General features: G+C 43.9%; 2 protein-coding genes across 2 annotated transcripts in view; one reads left to right on the top strand and one right to left on the bottom strand.

Moving 5' to 3' along the window:
• RFC5 (replication factor C subunit 5) lies at positions 1 to 14611 on the top strand. Its single transcript, XM_060683832.2, has 11 exons — positions 1 to 149; positions 1822 to 1886; positions 5078 to 5214; positions 6548 to 6627; positions 7677 to 7750; positions 7943 to 8102; positions 8844 to 8925; positions 10054 to 10183; positions 11540 to 11617; positions 12720 to 12774; positions 14120 to 14611. The coding sequence occupies exons 1-11, from the start codon at positions 88 to 90 to the stop codon at positions 14214 to 14216; spliced, it is 1020 nt and encodes a 339-aa protein (XP_060539815.2). The 5' UTR covers positions 1 to 87; the 3' UTR covers positions 14217 to 14611.
• The window catches only part of WSB2 (WD repeat and SOCS box containing 2), a 16098-nt gene continuing 13806 nt past the window's right edge, over positions 14448 to 16739 (bottom strand). Inside the window, exon 9 of the mRNA XM_087880198.1 lies at positions 14448 to 16534. Coding sequence (XP_087736324.1) covers positions 16372 to 16534 — 163 coding nt within the window. The 3' untranslated portion in view covers positions 14448 to 16371. The remainder of the gene's footprint in view (positions 16535 to 16739) is intronic.

Consider the following 16739-nt stretch of genomic DNA (forward strand, 5'->3'; position numbering starts at 1 on the left):
TCCTCTCGCGAGAACAAGGCCATCCAGGGCGCCAAGCGCGAAATTGCGGCTGCGCGGAGTTTCCGGGAAGAAAAAGAGAGAGATAGAATGGAACGTTCGGCGGAGGCAGCGGCGACGACGGTGGCCGGGAGGAGCGCGAACTTACCTTGGTAAGGTGGGGGCGGGGGAGGAATGAAAAGAACGGGCGGAGGAAAGGATGCTCCGTTGCTAGGAGACGGGTTGGGTTCCTCTCTCTAGGCTTCTGCATAGGGACCGCTGCTCCTCCTTTGGGAGGGGTGGAGGGGGGGGGTCCCTTTTAGAGGGCGCAGAGGCATGCATTCTGCAAAGGACATGCTCCTGAGCATGTGCAGAGCGCTGCTTTACCTTCCTGACTGTGGCTTGGATTTTTTGTTTTTTGTTTTTAATGCTGGGGGGGCGGGGGGGTCTTGCAAAAGCAGCCAAGGGGGTCTTGCAATAGGAGGGCTCATTGGGGTGCAAAGGAGCCCATAAGGGGTGCATCATGCATCTGTCAGAAATGGTGTAGGTAGGGTCTCCTGCTTGGGCGGGGGGTTGGACTAGATGACCTACAAGGTCCCTTCCAACTCAAGGTCCGCTTTGAGTCTTTGGAGAAAGGCGACATACAAGTTGAACAAATAAATAAATAAAAATAAATAAACTCTTTGTTATTCTGTATCTATCTGTATCATCCTGACCTCCATCCCGTAAAGGGGCATTTTGCACAGAGGAATGAGCCTGTCATCTGCACCTCTGTTAACCGTCTGGTTTGGTTCTGCAATCCAACAATTGGCTTAATCATCTTATATTCACATTTTATATGTATGTTATTTTAACTGTTCACCGCCCTGAGTCCTTCGGGAGAAGGGCGGTATAGAAATTGAATAAATAAATAAATAAATAAATAATAAACAAGACAGACACAGACTTCAGAGGATCATTAGAACTGCAGAAAAGCTAGTAACACAGCTGTTAAGTGAATCTTCATACCTCAAGACTTAAAATGGACACCTAACATTTAATAAGGGGCGTGCATAAGAACGCCAGTGTGCCTACTGTCCCTGTCCTAATGTTTCCTCTATTTGTATCTATTTTATGTATTCAATTCATGCTTATACTTATATATATTACCTAATATGTTCTTGACAAATAAAATAAAAAAATAAACATCAAACACATCATCAAAAAAGCTCAACGAAGAATGCGCCAACTCAGAAAGCTCAAACTGCCCAAAGAGTTGCTGATCCAGTTCTACAGAGGAATTATTGAGTCTGTCATCTGCATCTCTATTAACTGTCTGGTTTGGTTCCGCAACCCAACAAGACAGACGCAGACTTCAGAGGATCATTAGAACTGCAGAAAAAAACAGTGACTACCAACCTGCCTTCCATTGAGGACCTGTGTACTGCACGAGTCAAAAAAAGGGCTGTGAAAATATTTACAGACCCCTCGCATCCTGGACACAAATTGTTTCAACTCCTACTTGTCTTGGTTGCAGGACCAAATCAGACAGTTATAGAAGTGCAGATGACAGACAGGTCGCAAAATGGGCTAAAATTCACTTAACAACTGTCTTGCGTGGCAATAGACATTTGGCAGTCGTAAGTCGAGGACTACCTATAGTAGTAGACCCATCAGGGTGAAGCAGAACTCTGCATTTTCTTGCTCTCCTAGTTGTAGCCCCAACATCATCTCTGGAGCCTTTTCGATGACTCCTTCCTCTTTCCTTAGCTCAGATCTTCCAAACAGAAATAAAAAATAATTCCCAGTGGTTGGGAAATACGGATTCTCTCGTTGTGAAAATCTGCATTTTGTTTTTATTGGCAGGGTAGAGAAGTACCGGCCTCAGACCCTCGGGGATCTAATTTCTCACGAGGACATTCTGAATACCAGTAAGTATTCAATAGCGCTGTGAATATTTTAACTGATCTTTAGAAACACGCAGCTGCCTCTCGGTTTGGAGTGCCCAGTAAAGGAGGCTTCGGCTGCCATCATTCCTCAAACCTGTATGGACTATGGTGAGGGATTGTTAATTATTATAATTCAATTAGCACTGAATTACTTTTATAATATCGCTTGCATTGCACACCAGAACAACTAGACACAAGGACAGTCCCCCCTGCATGTCATTACTCTGCTAAACAACTAATTCCCACAACACCATCAAACTACGTATCTAGTAAGGCTGTATTAATAATCTCATTTTTCCTATTACCTATCTCCTTATCTTCTTATGACTATAACTCTGCTGCTTGTATCTTATGATTTATATTGTTTTATTTAGTATCCTCGTATGATTTATGTTGATTGCTTAGTGTTGATACTATCATTAAGTGATGTAATCTTATAATTGATGATGAATGTATTTTTACCATGACTATGATGGTGATTTATCACTTGGTTGCTTGTATGTACACTGAGAGCTTATGCACTGGAGACAAATTCCTTGTGTGTCCAATCACATCTAATTCTAATTCTACCCTGTTTCCCCAAAAATAAGACCCGACCGGAAAATAAGCCGTAGCATGATTTTTCAGGATGCTCGTAATATAAGCCCTACCCCCCAAAATAAACCCCAGTTAAGATTGTCAGCCAGATGGGTGCATTTAGTACCTTATTCTCCCCAAAATAAGACCTAACCAGAAAATAAGCCCTAATGTGTCTTCTGGAGCAAAAATTACCATATTTTTCGGAATATAAGATGCACCTACCTTTTTTGGTGAGGAAAAGAAGAAAAAGAAATCTCCCTCTGCCTGTCCGCAATTTTGCCTCCTTGCAGCAAACAGCCTGCTTTACTTTCATTTTGGTTTTCAGCATAGCTTGATTAGCACACAGGGAAAAAAAAATCTTCTCCAGCAATTTACCTCTTTGCAGCAAGCAGCAGAGCCCTGCGCAAAACAGCTGAGAGCAAATCAGCTGAGAGTCGGGAGGCGATCCAATCAACTTGTGCTAATTAGGCTGTGCTGAAGCCGAAAGGAGCTGTTTCTTCTTGCTGTTTGCTTGCAAGGAGGTAAACTGCTGGGAGGCAGAGGCCAGAGGGTGAGGGCCAGTGAGTGGGCGGGGCTACATTCGGTGTATAAGACGCACCTAAATGTTCACCCCCTTTTAGGGGGGAAAAAGGTGTGTTTTATACTCCGAAAAATACAGTAATATAAGACCCGGTCTTATTTTCGGGGAAACACGGTATTTGTTATTGTTATTGCCCCATTTCTGAAAATTAACTCCCTAAAAAGAAACTGATGTCAGCACTTCAAACTGCATTTACTCTAGTGCTGACATAAGAAGGAGAAGCGGAGGCGTCTGGAAAGGGACGTTTGACTTTTCACCTACTTATTTTCTCTGGAGATAATATCCCCTAGGAGATGGGATGGGAGGGGGGAAATTCCTTTGAGCTGGAGCAGTAGATTAGGGGTAGAGTGACTTGGAAGATGGCCAATGAGTGCAGAGGAGTGGGGAAAGGAAAGGGAGGGTTTTGGGTCAGGAAGTCAGTGTTGGCTACGATGGAGTCAGAGTTAGAATGTTGTGTTAATAAATGGGAGTTTTTCATCAAAGACTTTGTTTGAAATGCAATTTATTTGAGACGACCTTGAAACCTGACATCTACGTTTACAGAATAGGTAGGTCTCTTTGTTCTTTCAAAATATGGTTTTTTCCCATGTTTTTCCAGTCCTGCCACATAACCTCTTATTAATATATATATATATTTATTTATTTCCTAATTCTTTTACAGACCTCACCAGATTAAATCATCTCCTCTATTCGATCATATCCTTGCTGCTGTGCATCCCTAATCCAAAACCCTCCTGCTCTATGCAATTGCATGTGGACCCTAATTTGCATAAATCTATCAAGGCAGACTATAACTCTTTCTGCCCCCCCCCTTTTTGAGCCTGTCTGCTTCCCCGCCAATCGATAATTCAACTCGTATTGTGATGTAATTACATCCTGATCTCTGGTTCAAATGTACCTCTGGGAAAATTCTCCCGCAAATTGGTTGAAGGCAAGAAATTCCGTATAGATACCGGTAGTTGAGTGGCATGGTGGAAAAGAGAGAGAGAGATCAAAGAGATAAGCCCAGCTTTAAAAATAACCCCCATCCTAGAGCAGGAAGCTGTTATATGCATAGGGGGAAACACAATATCAATGTTATTATTATTATGGATCACCGGACAGTCCGCCAAATGTTTAAACTGGATTTGGCATTGTTGTCCACCTATCAGATCCTTCCCAAGAACCCAGAATAGCTAGATGTTATATGATCTTCTTCTTCTTCTTCTTTTCTCTTCCTCTTCTTCTTCTGCTGCAGCTTCTCCTTTTCTCCTTTTTCTTCCTCTTTTTCTTCTTTTTCTTCTCCTTCTCCTTCTTCTTCTTCCTCTTCTTCTGCTTCTTCTTCTTCCTCTTCTTCCTCTTCTGCTGCTGCTGCTGCTTCTTCTTTTTCTTCTTCCTCTTCCTCTTTTTCTTCCTCCTCTTCTCCTTCTTCTTCTTCTCCTTCTTCTTCTCCTTCTCCTTCTCCTCCTTATCCTCCTCCTCCTTCTTCTTCTTCCTCTTCTTCTTCTGCTTCTTCTCCTTCTCCTTCTCCTCCTCCTTCTTCCTCTCCTTCTTCTGCTTCTTCTTCTTCTTCTCCTTCATCTCCTCCCCTCCTTCATCTTATCATTATTTATTAGATGTATATGCTGCTTGATTACTGCTACCTAATGACATTTATACACATATATACATCCCAAGTTCAAATCCGAGTAAGGATATGGTTAGCTGATGAGAGCTAAATAGCTTGAAATAGATCTATACTAGTCTCCCTTTATGTCTTTATCAGCGAAATATAAATTTATATATATGTGTGTGTGTGTGTGTCTGTGTCTGTGTCTGTGTCTGTGTCTGTGTCTGTGTGTATATATATATCTCCCTTGACTTGCGGGCTAGCGCATTTTCATAAAATGCAAGCATCTATGAGGGCACCCTAGAATTGGAGAAGTAGAAATAGATAAGCTTGCAGAAGTAATTTGTCAGCCCAGCGAAAGGTTTATTGCTTGTCGCTGGGCAGCCATACGATGCCCTCTCTGCTCTCTTTCTCTCTCTCTACCAGTACAAAAATTTATCAGCGAGGACCGTTTGCCTCACCTCCTGCTCTATGGACCTCCGGGGACCGGCAAGACGTCTACGATTCTCGCCTGTGCTAAACAGCTTTACAAAGAGAGAGAATTTGGCTCAATGGTTTTAGAGGTAACCACTCCTGTGCACTTTAACTACACTTGGGGGGTCATTTTGGGGGGAAATTCCTGCAAGCACGTTGTTTGTGTATGTTGCAGAATTCTGTTTGCAAGGTTCTGATCTATCTGTTTATATTTGGGGCTCTCTGGGTCCCATTTCAATTTTGGTTGTAAAAGATGGAGGTTAAAAAGCTCTTGGAAAAAGACTTGGAAAACTCATCGGCAGAATTAGCCTGCAATTCTGCATTCTAACCAGCCTGCCATCATAGCTCTTAGATAGATATAGAGATAAATACCATAGATAGATAGATAGATAGATAGATAGATAGATAGATAGATAGATAGATAGATAGCACAACTATAGATAGATAGATAGGAAGATAGATAGATAGATAGATAGATAGATAGATAGATAGATAGATAGATAGATAGATAGATGATAATAATAATAATAATAATAATAATTATTATTATTATTATTATTATTATTATTATTATTATTATTATTATTATTATTATTATTATTATTATTATTATTTTATTTCTATACCACCCTTCTCCCGAAGGACTCAGGGAGGTGTACAGCCTATTAAAAAAACAAAACAATATCAGTTAAAATAGTTTAAAATTATTAAATGAATTCGGCTAAATTTTAAAACCCCAGAAATTTAAAACCCAATTTAAAATTGTTATGTTGATAGCCCAGCCTGGCGGAACAACAGGGTCTTGATAGATAGATAGATAGATAGATAGATAGATAGATAGATAGATAGATGGATGGATGGATGGATGGATGGATGGATGGATGGATGGATGGATGGATGGATGGATGGATGGATGGATAGATAGATAGATAGATAGATAGATAGATAGATAGATAGATAGATAGATAGATAGATAGATAGATAGATAGATAGATAGGAAGAAAGATAGATAGATAGATAGATAGATAGATAGATAGATAGATAGATAGATAGATAGGAAGATAGATAGACAGACAGACAGACAGACAGACAGATAGGAAGATAGATATAGAGATGATGGATGGATGATAGATAGACAGACAGACACAGACAGACAGACATGGAGATAGATAGCAATAGCACTTAGACTTATATGCCGCTTCACAGTGCTTTCCAGCCCTCTCTAAGCGGTTTACAGAGTCAGCCTCTTGCCCCCAACAATCTGGGCCCTCATTTTACCGACCTCGGAAGGATGGAAGGCTTGAGTCAACCTTGAGCCATTCAGAATCAAACTGCTGGCAGTCGGCAGAATTGACTTGCAACGCTGCATTCTAACCACTGTGTGCCACCACAGCTCTTAATGTACGTTCCTTCTTCGTTTAGCTGAATGCTTCTGATGACCGAGGCATTGATATCGTCAGAGGGCCTATCATGAACTTTGCCAGCACCAGAACCATCTTCAAGTAAGCACCTTTTAGACTTCTTGAATTCCTTGGCAAAAGACAATGTTCTGGCCAGATATGTATGTATGTGTCTGTCTGTCTGTATCTATCGGTCGTCTCCTACAACTAGATGGGTTTAATCAGTGATCAATGGGTCGGTACAATAACAATAGCACTTAGATACCGCTTCACAGTGATTTACAGCCCTCTCTAAGCGGTTTACAGAGTCAGTCTCTTGCCCCCAACAATCTGGGTCCTCATTTTACCCACCTCGGAAGGACGGAAGGCTGAGTCAACCTTGAGCCGGTCATGATCGAGCTGCTGGCAATCAGCAGAGTTAGCCTGCAATGCTACATTTTAACCACTGTGTATGATGGATGGATGGATGAATGGATGGATGGAAGGAAGGAAGGAAGGAAGGATGGATGAAGGAAGAACGAACAATAGCATTTAGACTTATATACCGCTTCACAGTGCTTTACAGCCCACTCTAAGCAGTGTACAGAGTCAGCCTCTTGCATCCCAACAATCTGGCTCCTCATTTTACCCACCATGGAAGGATGGAAGGCTGAGTCAACCTTGAGCTGGTGAGAATTGAACTGCTGGCAGATGGCAGAGTTAGCCTGCAATATTGCTTTCTAACTACTGTGCACCATGGAAGGAAGGAAGGAAGGAAGGAAGGAAGGAAGGAAGGAAGGAAGGAAGGAAGGAAGGAAGGAAGGAAGGAAGGAAGGAAGGAAAGCAAAAGCAAAAGCAAAAGCAAAAGCAAAAGCAAAAGCAGTAGCACTTAGACTTATATACCGCTACAGTGTGCTTTACAGCTTCTCTAAGTGGATTACAGAGTCAGCCTCTTGCCCCCCAACAATCTGGCTCCCCATTTTACCCACCTCGGAAAGACAGAAGGCTTGAGCCTGGTGAGATTCGATCTGCCAAATTGCAGGTAGCCGGCAATCAGCAGAAGTAGCCTGCAGTACTGCACTCTAACCACTGTGCCACCGTGGCTCTACAATGAAGTCCATTGAATTTTTTAGAGTTCCCAGGTTTTGTTTTTTTTTTCTCTGTCCTGTTAGGAGAGGTTTTAAGCTGGTGATTCTGGATGAAGCCGATGCCATGACCCAGGATGCACAAAATGCTCTCAGGCGTGGTGAGTTGATGCCCTATCCCATCAAGAAAGGGATGCTACAAAGATCAACAGCCCTAGACACGATTGCCGTTAACTTTTTGATGGCAGCCATTTTGATCTGCCGTCCCAACAGGATGGCTGATAGCTTGTTTTAAGGTTGCCGTGAATCTGACAGTGCTAACCTAAATGTTTGACTTTATATGTCTTTTCCAGTGATTGAGAAATTCACCGAGAATACCCGGTTTTGCCTGATCTGCAACTACCTCTCCAAAATAATTCCAGCTCTACAATCCAGATGCACCAGGTTCCGGTTTGGCCCTTTGACGCCAGAACTCATGGTTCCTCGGTTGAAACATGTTACGGAGAAGGAGAAGTGAGTAAAAAGCCTCAGGGAATGACAGAAGAGAGTCAGAGATCTGGCTGCTCCCAATTTTCTGGCTTTCTCTGCAAAGTGTTACGTCTGCCCCATCAACTCATCAATTAGCCTGCAATGAAGAGAAGGATAGCAGTCTTCCAATATTTGAGGGGATGCCAACCTATTCTCCAAAGCGCCTGTCATTCCTCCGTCAGAGTCTGAATCTGAGACGGAAGACGAACAGCTGACAGAGAGCAAGAGAGTGGCTCCGTTGGCTGTGGAGGAAACTGGGGAAGGGCAAAGTCAGGCTGGGCAGAGCAGGGGAGAAGTAGAACAAGGGAGAGGGGGTTCAGATGAAGACCAAGGCCCACCAACTCCTCATCCTAGGGCGCGCAGGGAAGAACGCAGAAGAGAGCCCCGATTCCCTTCACAAGGCACACCTGGGGATGGAGTTTAAAGGAGAGGCAGTTCGGAGGGGCGTTTGTCGAGAACATTTAGAAGTAGAAATTTGGAGTTGCCAATTCTAGTTCTGTGGAATCATAAAGCCAGAAAAACCCAATCCCCCAACCCAAAGGTAGCAGATGAGCATGATGTTGATTAAAGTTTAAAATTGCCAGAATTCTAGGGAAGTGTGCCGGATGGAAAGAGTGAACTTTTCACGGGTGTGTGACCTATTGTGTAGGATCGCTGGGAGGGGTGGGTGTGCAGGAAACAGCAGGATTCTTGGCGGCCTATTGAAATTCCTCGTTGCTCTTTCAGCGTTGATGTCAGCGATGACGGAATGAAAGCCTTGGTGACGCTGTCCAACGGTGATATGCGCAGATCTCTGAACATCTTGCAGGTAAGGCCCCCCATACAGGTGTGGCTTCCTTTTTCTAACCCGAGACTGCTTGTAACATTTACAGAATTGGAAGGGACCTTGGAGGTCATCTAGTCCAACCCCCTGCTCACGCAGAAGACCTGTACTAGGGATTCGAACCGCCGAACTGCCGACCTTTCTGATCGACAAGCTCAGTGATTCGCCTAACAAAGGTGGCCAGAAAAGTCGTAAAATGGGGGGCAAGGCATGCTTAGCAAATTTCTCGGCTAGCAACATAAAATTTTGGGCTCAATTGTGGTCGTAAGTCGTAAATTGATTCAACGGCCAGTGGTTGTCAGATTATTCATGAACTGGCAGAGACATGGTAACAAGGTCAGCCAATGAATAGGCATAGCAACTAAGTCAGCCAATTGGGAGGTGAGACAGACTGAAGCCAGGGCGTGTCTTAGTCTGCAGCTTCTGAGTCTGTGCTGAGAATTGAAACTGAAACCAGTGTGTTGGTGTGTGTGTATCAAGTTTCCGAAAGATGCCCTAATTAATTCATGAGCCATGATCCAAACTTCAAAGGAAATATAGTCATTTATTAGGAGCACCATTCCGGCAATACTGGGATGCAATCAGGACTGACCCCACGTAGATTTACGTTCCCCTATGAGCCTGTCTCTCCCCTCCTCTCTGGCCATGTCATAAATCACATTCTCCAATTAACCACTTTGGCTGGCTGTGAAACCTAACACCCTCCTTCTGATTGCGGTCAGAAAGAATGTATGGAATTCACTTCAGTTCTCCCTCCCTCCTGCTCATGGCAACTTGAAAGCTTTGCAAGTTGACAGTGTGTGCTTGTCTACTCTGCTGAAATGAAATGAACTGTTCTCTCCTGCCCTGTGCTGTAACTTCTACCACGTTGAAAGAATCAGCTATTGCTATTGTAAATACTTCATCTGTTATTATGTATATAAAGAAGTTAATGAATCCAGATGAATCAGCTATCTGTGTGTGCTTCTGGATTTGATTTCTGCAAGAAACTCTGATAGTGGTTTAGTCCGGTTCTCCTGGTCCTCTTAAGCCAGCAACCGGTCTTCGCTGGAGAAATGACCCTCCTTGAGCAAACAAAGCAGTGATTCCTGATTTCTCTCTTCCGTCTTGCAGAGCACGTACATGGCTTTTGGAAAAGTGACCGAAGAGACCGTCTACACTTGCACTGGGCAGCCGCTCAAGTCTGATATTGCCAACATCCTGGACTGGATGCTGAATCTGGACTTCACTTCCGCCTACCGCAGTATCCTTCAAATGGGAATCAGTGTGCAGGTGGCTTACTGGGATGGAATGGGAATAGAATAGAAAATATGGGATAGGATGGGATGGAATAGAAAATATTGAATGGGATTGAATGCAAAATATGGGATGGAGTAGAAAATATGGGATGGGATAGAATGGAATGGAATGAATAGGAATAGGAATAGAATAGAAAATATGGGATGGGGTGGAATAAAAAGTATGGGATGGAATACAAAATATGGGATGGAATAGAATAGAAAATGTGGGATGGGATGGAATAAAAAGTATGGGATGGAATACAAAATATGGGATGGAGTAGAATAGAATAGAAAATATGGAATGAGATGGAATAGAAAATATGGGATGGGATGGAATAGAAAATATGGGATGGGATGGAATACAAAATATGGGATGGGGTGGAATACAAAATATGGGATGGAATAGAAAATATGAGATGAGATGGAATACCAAATATGGGGTGGGATGGAATAGAATAGAAAATATGGGATGAGATGGAATAGAATAGAAAAGATTAGAATCGGGTGGGATGGAACAGAATAGAAAAGATGGGATGGGATGGAATGGAATAAAAAGTATGGGATGGAATAGAAAATATGGGATGGAATGGAATAGAATAGAAAATATGGGATGAGATGGAATAAAAAATATGGGATGGAATAAAAAGTATGGGATGGAATAGAAAATATGGGGTGGGATGGAATAGACTAGAAAATATGGGATGAGATGGAATAGAATAGAAAAGATTAGAATCGGGTGGGATGGAATAGAATAGAAAAGATGGGATGGGATGGGATAGGACAGAGCAAGATTTTAGAAAGAAAAGCGAGAGGATATAACTTTAGAAAAAGAGGTCAAACATACAGGGAGTCCTCGACCTACGACCACATTGGAGCCCAAATTTTCTGTTGCCGAGTGAAACATTTGTTAAGTGAATTTTGCCCCATTTTATTAACTTCCTTGCCACCCTTGTGAAGTGAATTATCGCAGTTGTTAACTTAGTCCCACGGTTGTTGAGTGACTCGGGCTTCCCCATTGATTTTGCTTGTCAAAAACCTCTGAGGTCCCTTCATTGCCTTATCATTGTTCTATTAACTGCTGGGAAGAACATCGGAAGCCGCTTAATATTTTTCTTGAGATCTTTTTTTCCCTTTTTATTCTACTTTCCTTTTTTCTTATTGCACTTTTAGCTTTCTCTCTTTTCCCTCTGTTCTGTTTTAGCTTCTGTGGGTTCTTTACTGCTGTCAGAGCTTTCAATTAAAAAATTATAGTTGAAATGAAAGAGATTTGGGCTGTCGCCAACACCACGGAATCTGGCTCTCCTTGACATTTTGCTCAGACATCCTGGAACTGAAAACCTTGAAGGGGCTGGCTTTACAAGACATTCTAACCGAAATTCATTTGTTTGTTCATCGAGGTAAAAGGACTTTGGGGTGCTGGTGTGTCACAGAGAGCTCTCCTTAACTTTAACAGCAGCCATCTTGCAAAAACCTCCTCTGTCTGGTTTCTCACACAGGCAGTCTTTCAGCTTAATTACAATTCGGTCGTCTGTGCGCTCTGGGCCCATAACCTGTCAAGAGTTTCTTGCAAAAATCAAATCCAGAAGCACGCACAGATAACTGATTCCGCTGGATTCATTAACTTATTTATATACATAATAACAGATGAAGTATTTACAATACCAATAGTTGATTCTTCAACGTGGTAGAAGTTACAGGCAGAGCACAAGGCAGGAGAGAACAGTTAGTTTCATTTCAGCAGAGCAGACGGCACACACTCTGGTTTCAGTTTCTCTGCACAGACTCAGAAGCTGCAGACTAAAACACGTCCTGGCTCCAGTCTGTCTCAGCTCCCAATTGGCTGACTTGGTTGCTATGCCTATTCATTGGCTGACCTTACCATGTCTCTGCCAGTTCATGAATAATCTGACAAAATTTACTCCAGGAAGGCTGGACGACACAGAAATGTTATAGAGCCGTTTTTGCTAATTGCTTCTGGTGCAGGTGCATATAGCAAGAGTGCCTAGACGTATATACCGCTTTACAGCACTCTCTAAGTGGTTTACAGTGTCAGTGTCACCCAGATTATTGCCCCAAATAATCTGGGTCCTCATTTTACTGACCTTGGAAGGATGGAAGGCTGAACCAACTTTGAGCCAGTGGGGATCGAACTGCTGACAGTGGGCAGAGTCAGCCTGCAATGCTGCATTCTAACCACTGTGCCATTACAGCTATAGAATAGAATGGGGATGATAGGGATAGAGTAGAGCAGAATAGAGTAGGAGTAGAAATAGAAATAGAAATAGAAATAGAAATAGAAATAATAGAAATAGAAATAGCACTTAGACTTATATACCGCTTCACAGTGGTATATAAGATTGTTGGGGACAAGATGCTGACTCTGTAAACTGCCCAGAGACGATATATAAGGTTTAAGTGCTATTGATTTGGCTATTTAAGGTACAATGAAGGAGAATCATTTTTGTAAAATGCTGCCTGTGCTCTCTCATTATCCTACAGTTGATTTCCCAACATCTGTCCGGATCCAGCTGCTGATCAAGATGGCAGATGTGGAGTGAGTATTCTTCAGTGCGCCTTGTTTTTCACATTATTTAGGATAATGTAGACACAGGCTTAAGATTTTATTGGTGCATTGATTTCCAACCTCTAGTAAAAAAAAAAAAAAAAAAATACAACGTGTAATTTTATGCATTGTGAGCCGCCCTGAGTCTTCGGAGAGGGGCGGCATACAAATTGAATTAATAATAATAATAATAATAATAATAATAATAATAATAATAATAATAATAATAATAATAATAATTACCCATGGAGTGTTGAGAATATGAAGGAGAGAACTGGGGAAGCCCTGATTTTGTGTATAGTTTCTCTGTGCACTACGACCCTATGATTGCGGCTGGGGGATTCTGGGAGTTGAAGTCCACGAGCCTTCCGGTTGCCAAGGTTCGTTCAGCCTGCAACTGTTGAGAACTAGACGCTCGCTTCCCTACACAAGGCTGAATTTTCATTTATCCAGGAAGCGCAGAGCACACCAACATCGCACAATTGTACAGGCTCAAAGCTTGCTGTGTAATTCGCCTTTTTAACACATTGCACGCCAACTTGAAGATTCTTTCACATCGTAAGATGTTCTTTACAGGCTAGAGAGCCGTGATGGCGAACCTGTGGCACGCGGGCCCAAAGTGGCACGCGGAGGCCATGTCGCCTGGCATGTGCGGCGTTGCCCGATCCTCTTCCGGGTTTCTGGCGCGCATACGCACGTGACGATCAGCTGGCCTTTGTACGTGTAGCAGCGCCGTAAACCGGAAGAGCTGGTCTTCCATTTTCTGGTGTGAGCATGCGTGCCGGCTGGCTGATCGGCGCGGGCAATAATCAGAAGATTTGCTGCCAGTAACCGGAAGACTTGCTGAAACCGAAAGTACCTTAGCCAGCGCGTGCATGCCCCCTGGGCAGATCCTCTTCTTGGTCTCAGCCCTGACGAGCGCGCAAAGTGCTTCCTTTTCGGCACTTGGTGCTGTGTGCATGCGCTCCCTTTTCGGCACCCGGAGCCAAAAAGGTTCTCCATCACTGCTATATAGGTTTATTTTTATTTTATTTTATTATTCATATTTCTATGCCACCCACTCTCCGAGGACTCTGGGCGGCTTACAACAATCGACAGTATACTAAATAGCATATTGCCCCCCAACAATCTGGGTCCTCATTTTACCCACCTCGGAAGGATGGAAGGCTGAGTCAACCTTGAGCCGGTGAGATTTGATCCGCTGATCTGCTGAACTAGCAGTCAGCTGAAGTAGCTGCAGTACTGCACTCTAACCACTGCGCCACCTCGGCTCTTTAGGTTTCTTTAGAAAACATCCTGCGTAAGATCGGTCATCTCCTGTTCCGTTGTCTTTCAGACACCGCCTGGCCGCCGGAACAAATGAGAAGATCCAACTAGGGTCTCTTGTAGCTGCCTTCCAGGTCACGAGAGATCTGATTGCAGCCGAGGCTTGATGGACCAAGCTGCTCCCCTACTGCCTGATCTACCACCCGGGTACCTAAGAGTTGTCCTTAGAACTCATCTGAACCGTTCTCATCAAAACCTGGTGGTTCTGGATGTCTCCTACACCACCTGATCATTCTCAGCGCTTCTTAGGATCTCAACAGAAGAATGTAGTCCTCTTTCACCAATCTGGACGAGAATCATTGCCCGTCTACCTGGACAAGAAACGGCCTTCAAGATGCTTCAGAACGATGGTTCTTTTTTATTACGTCTCCGGAATTGTATAATTGGGTTCAAAATGTCTCAAAATACATTCACGTTAGCCACCTCATTAAGCTGCACCCTGATTCCCCACCCCATCTACCAATCTTGTTTAAAATAAATTCATTTATATGAAAGGATCATACAACAGTGTAGTTGGAAGAAAGTTTCAGAGGTTGTTTAGTCCAACTGCGGCTGAATTCTGTTTAAAGACATCAAGTAACTAGGAACAACTGTTCCCCACTACCGTTCCACAGGCTATTCCACTGTCTGACAGCTCTTACTATAAGGAAATGCCTAAATTTAGATTTAGATTGAAGAATTTCCTTATACTAACCATCATCTCGGACTAACCGTCCGATAGATTCAGATCTCCCATCCAGAATAATTTACACCAGCTGGGCAGAGAACAAACTCTCTTCGATTTCCACCCACCCTAAAATTCTTCACATCCGGTCTCCCAATTTAAGAAGCCAGGCCACTTATTAAACTCTTTCATGGTGCAAAAATTTGCACGTTCCCCACATCGGGGGAATTCCTAGGTCCCTGATGGCGAAACTATACTTTTCTGTGGGCACGCGAGCCATCGCCCAGCTCAGCTCCACCACGCATGCGCGCACGCACCTCCTGCCGGCCGGCTGATTTTCAGGATGCGTTGGGGGCGGGGCGCATGCAGGAGATGCATGTGCATGATCAGGAGGAAATGCGCAGGGGGGGGTGCAGTGTTCCCCCCCCCGAACAGCCCGCTTTTGGGCCCAGAGGCTACAAGGAGACCTGCTAGGCCAAAAATGGGGGGCAGGGAGGGTGCCCCCCCCCCGAACAGCCCGCTTTTGGGCCCAGGAGGCTGCAAGAAGACCTGCTAGGCCAAAAATGGGGGGCAGGGAGGGTGGCCCCCCCCGAACAGCCTGCTTTTGGGCCCAGGAGGCTGCAGGGAGGCCTACTAGGCCAAAAATGGGGGGCAGGGGGAGTTGCGGGCGGGGGGAGCACGGGGGGTTGAGTGTGCATGTGTGGGGCGGGGAAGCGTGGAGAGTCATGCGCGCACACACGGGTGTGCGCATTGCATTATGGGATCTGGCGCGCACTTTCGCCACACAAGAAAAACGTTAACCATCACTGTCCTAGGTCTTCCAAAATACCACCAATACTTCTCTTCGGTTTCGTGTTATGTTCCAAACACAAGAAATTTCTCGTCGCTTATCCGTCTTTGGCCGTTTTTGCGCTCTGGTCTTTGGTTGGGGGGGACGGGACACCCCAAACTGTTCTGAGATCATTAATCTTGATACGTACCTCTGACTTATTTTATTGACAAAGTGTTTCCCCGTTCAAGCCAGCAAAAAAAAAAAAAAAAAATATCAAGAGCTTTTGATTTCCATCTCCCCGTAAACGGCACAAGCTTTAAAGCTGCATCCAGTAGCCTATTGATGGAGGAAAGATTTCAAATCCCACGTTTGCATTCCTGGAGAAGATCCAAACCTGACTTTTTTTTCCTTCCTAGACAACGGACAAAAAAAAGGAACCAAAAGTAACTCCAGAAGGAGTTGCCGCTGGCTGACTAAACAATGACACTCTTTATCATTGATTCTTTCTGTATCCTGAGGTGGTATTATTAATATTTTTTTAAATGTCGGAGAGGCAGCTGTGGGTGTCAAACCCGCATTCCAGTAACTCTAAACCTGGAAGGATAACTGGCAAATTTTAGTGTGCCAAAAACTCTCTTAAGATTTCTTCCACGCGGCTAGTTCAGGAAAAAAAAGAGAATTTGCCAACAGCGTCCATGGTCATTTTCTCAGCTAGGAAATGATGCTGCTTCCTTGCTTAATATCCCAAAGAGTTTTGTCTTTGTGTGCCCAACAAGGCCAGGCGAGAAATGGACGGGTCACAGCAGCACCTCCTTTTGGGCCAACGTCATAAAGTCCTGTAGGTGAGGAATTCCTTCATCTTTTTGGGAATGCTGAGCGCCTGGACTTGGTAGCTAGTGAAGCAGCCGCGGAGAACTTTCCGACATAAGTGCTTCAGAGAAGACAGAGCCTGGGGAGCTGTCCAAAATTGGGCGTGACCATCTCTGGTCCTGCAACAGGAAGAGGCAAAACTGAGTTCATTAATTAAGAAGATGTTGAGTCGCTAGAGTGCAGAGAAGAGCAACGAAGATGATGAGGGGGACTGGAGGATAAAACACATGAAGAACGATTGCAGGAACTGGGTATGTCTAGTTTAATGAAAAGAAGGACTAGGGGAGACATGATAGCAGCCTTCCAAAATCTCGGGGGCTGCCC

The sequence above is a fragment of the Pantherophis guttatus genome, chromosome 17 (genome assembly GCF_059756535.1).
Source record: "Pantherophis guttatus breed Tessera chromosome 17, ASM5975653v1, whole genome shotgun sequence".
In the NCBI taxonomy this organism is placed as follows: domain Eukaryota; kingdom Metazoa; phylum Chordata; class Lepidosauria; order Squamata; family Colubridae; genus Pantherophis; species Pantherophis guttatus.

Coding starts and splice junctions, on each gene's coding strand:
- RFC5 (XM_060683832.2), top strand. CDS start 88: ATGGAACGTTCGGCGGAGGCAGCGGCGACGACGGTGGCCGGGAGGAGC. Junction 150..1,821: donor AGGAGCGCGAACTTACCTTG/GTAAGGTGGGGG, acceptor TTTTATTGGCAG/GGTAGAGAAGTACCGGCCTC. Junction 10,184..11,539: donor CTTCACTTCCGCCTACCGCA/GTATCCTTCAAA, acceptor CATTTTGCTCAG/ACATCCTGGAACTGAAAACC.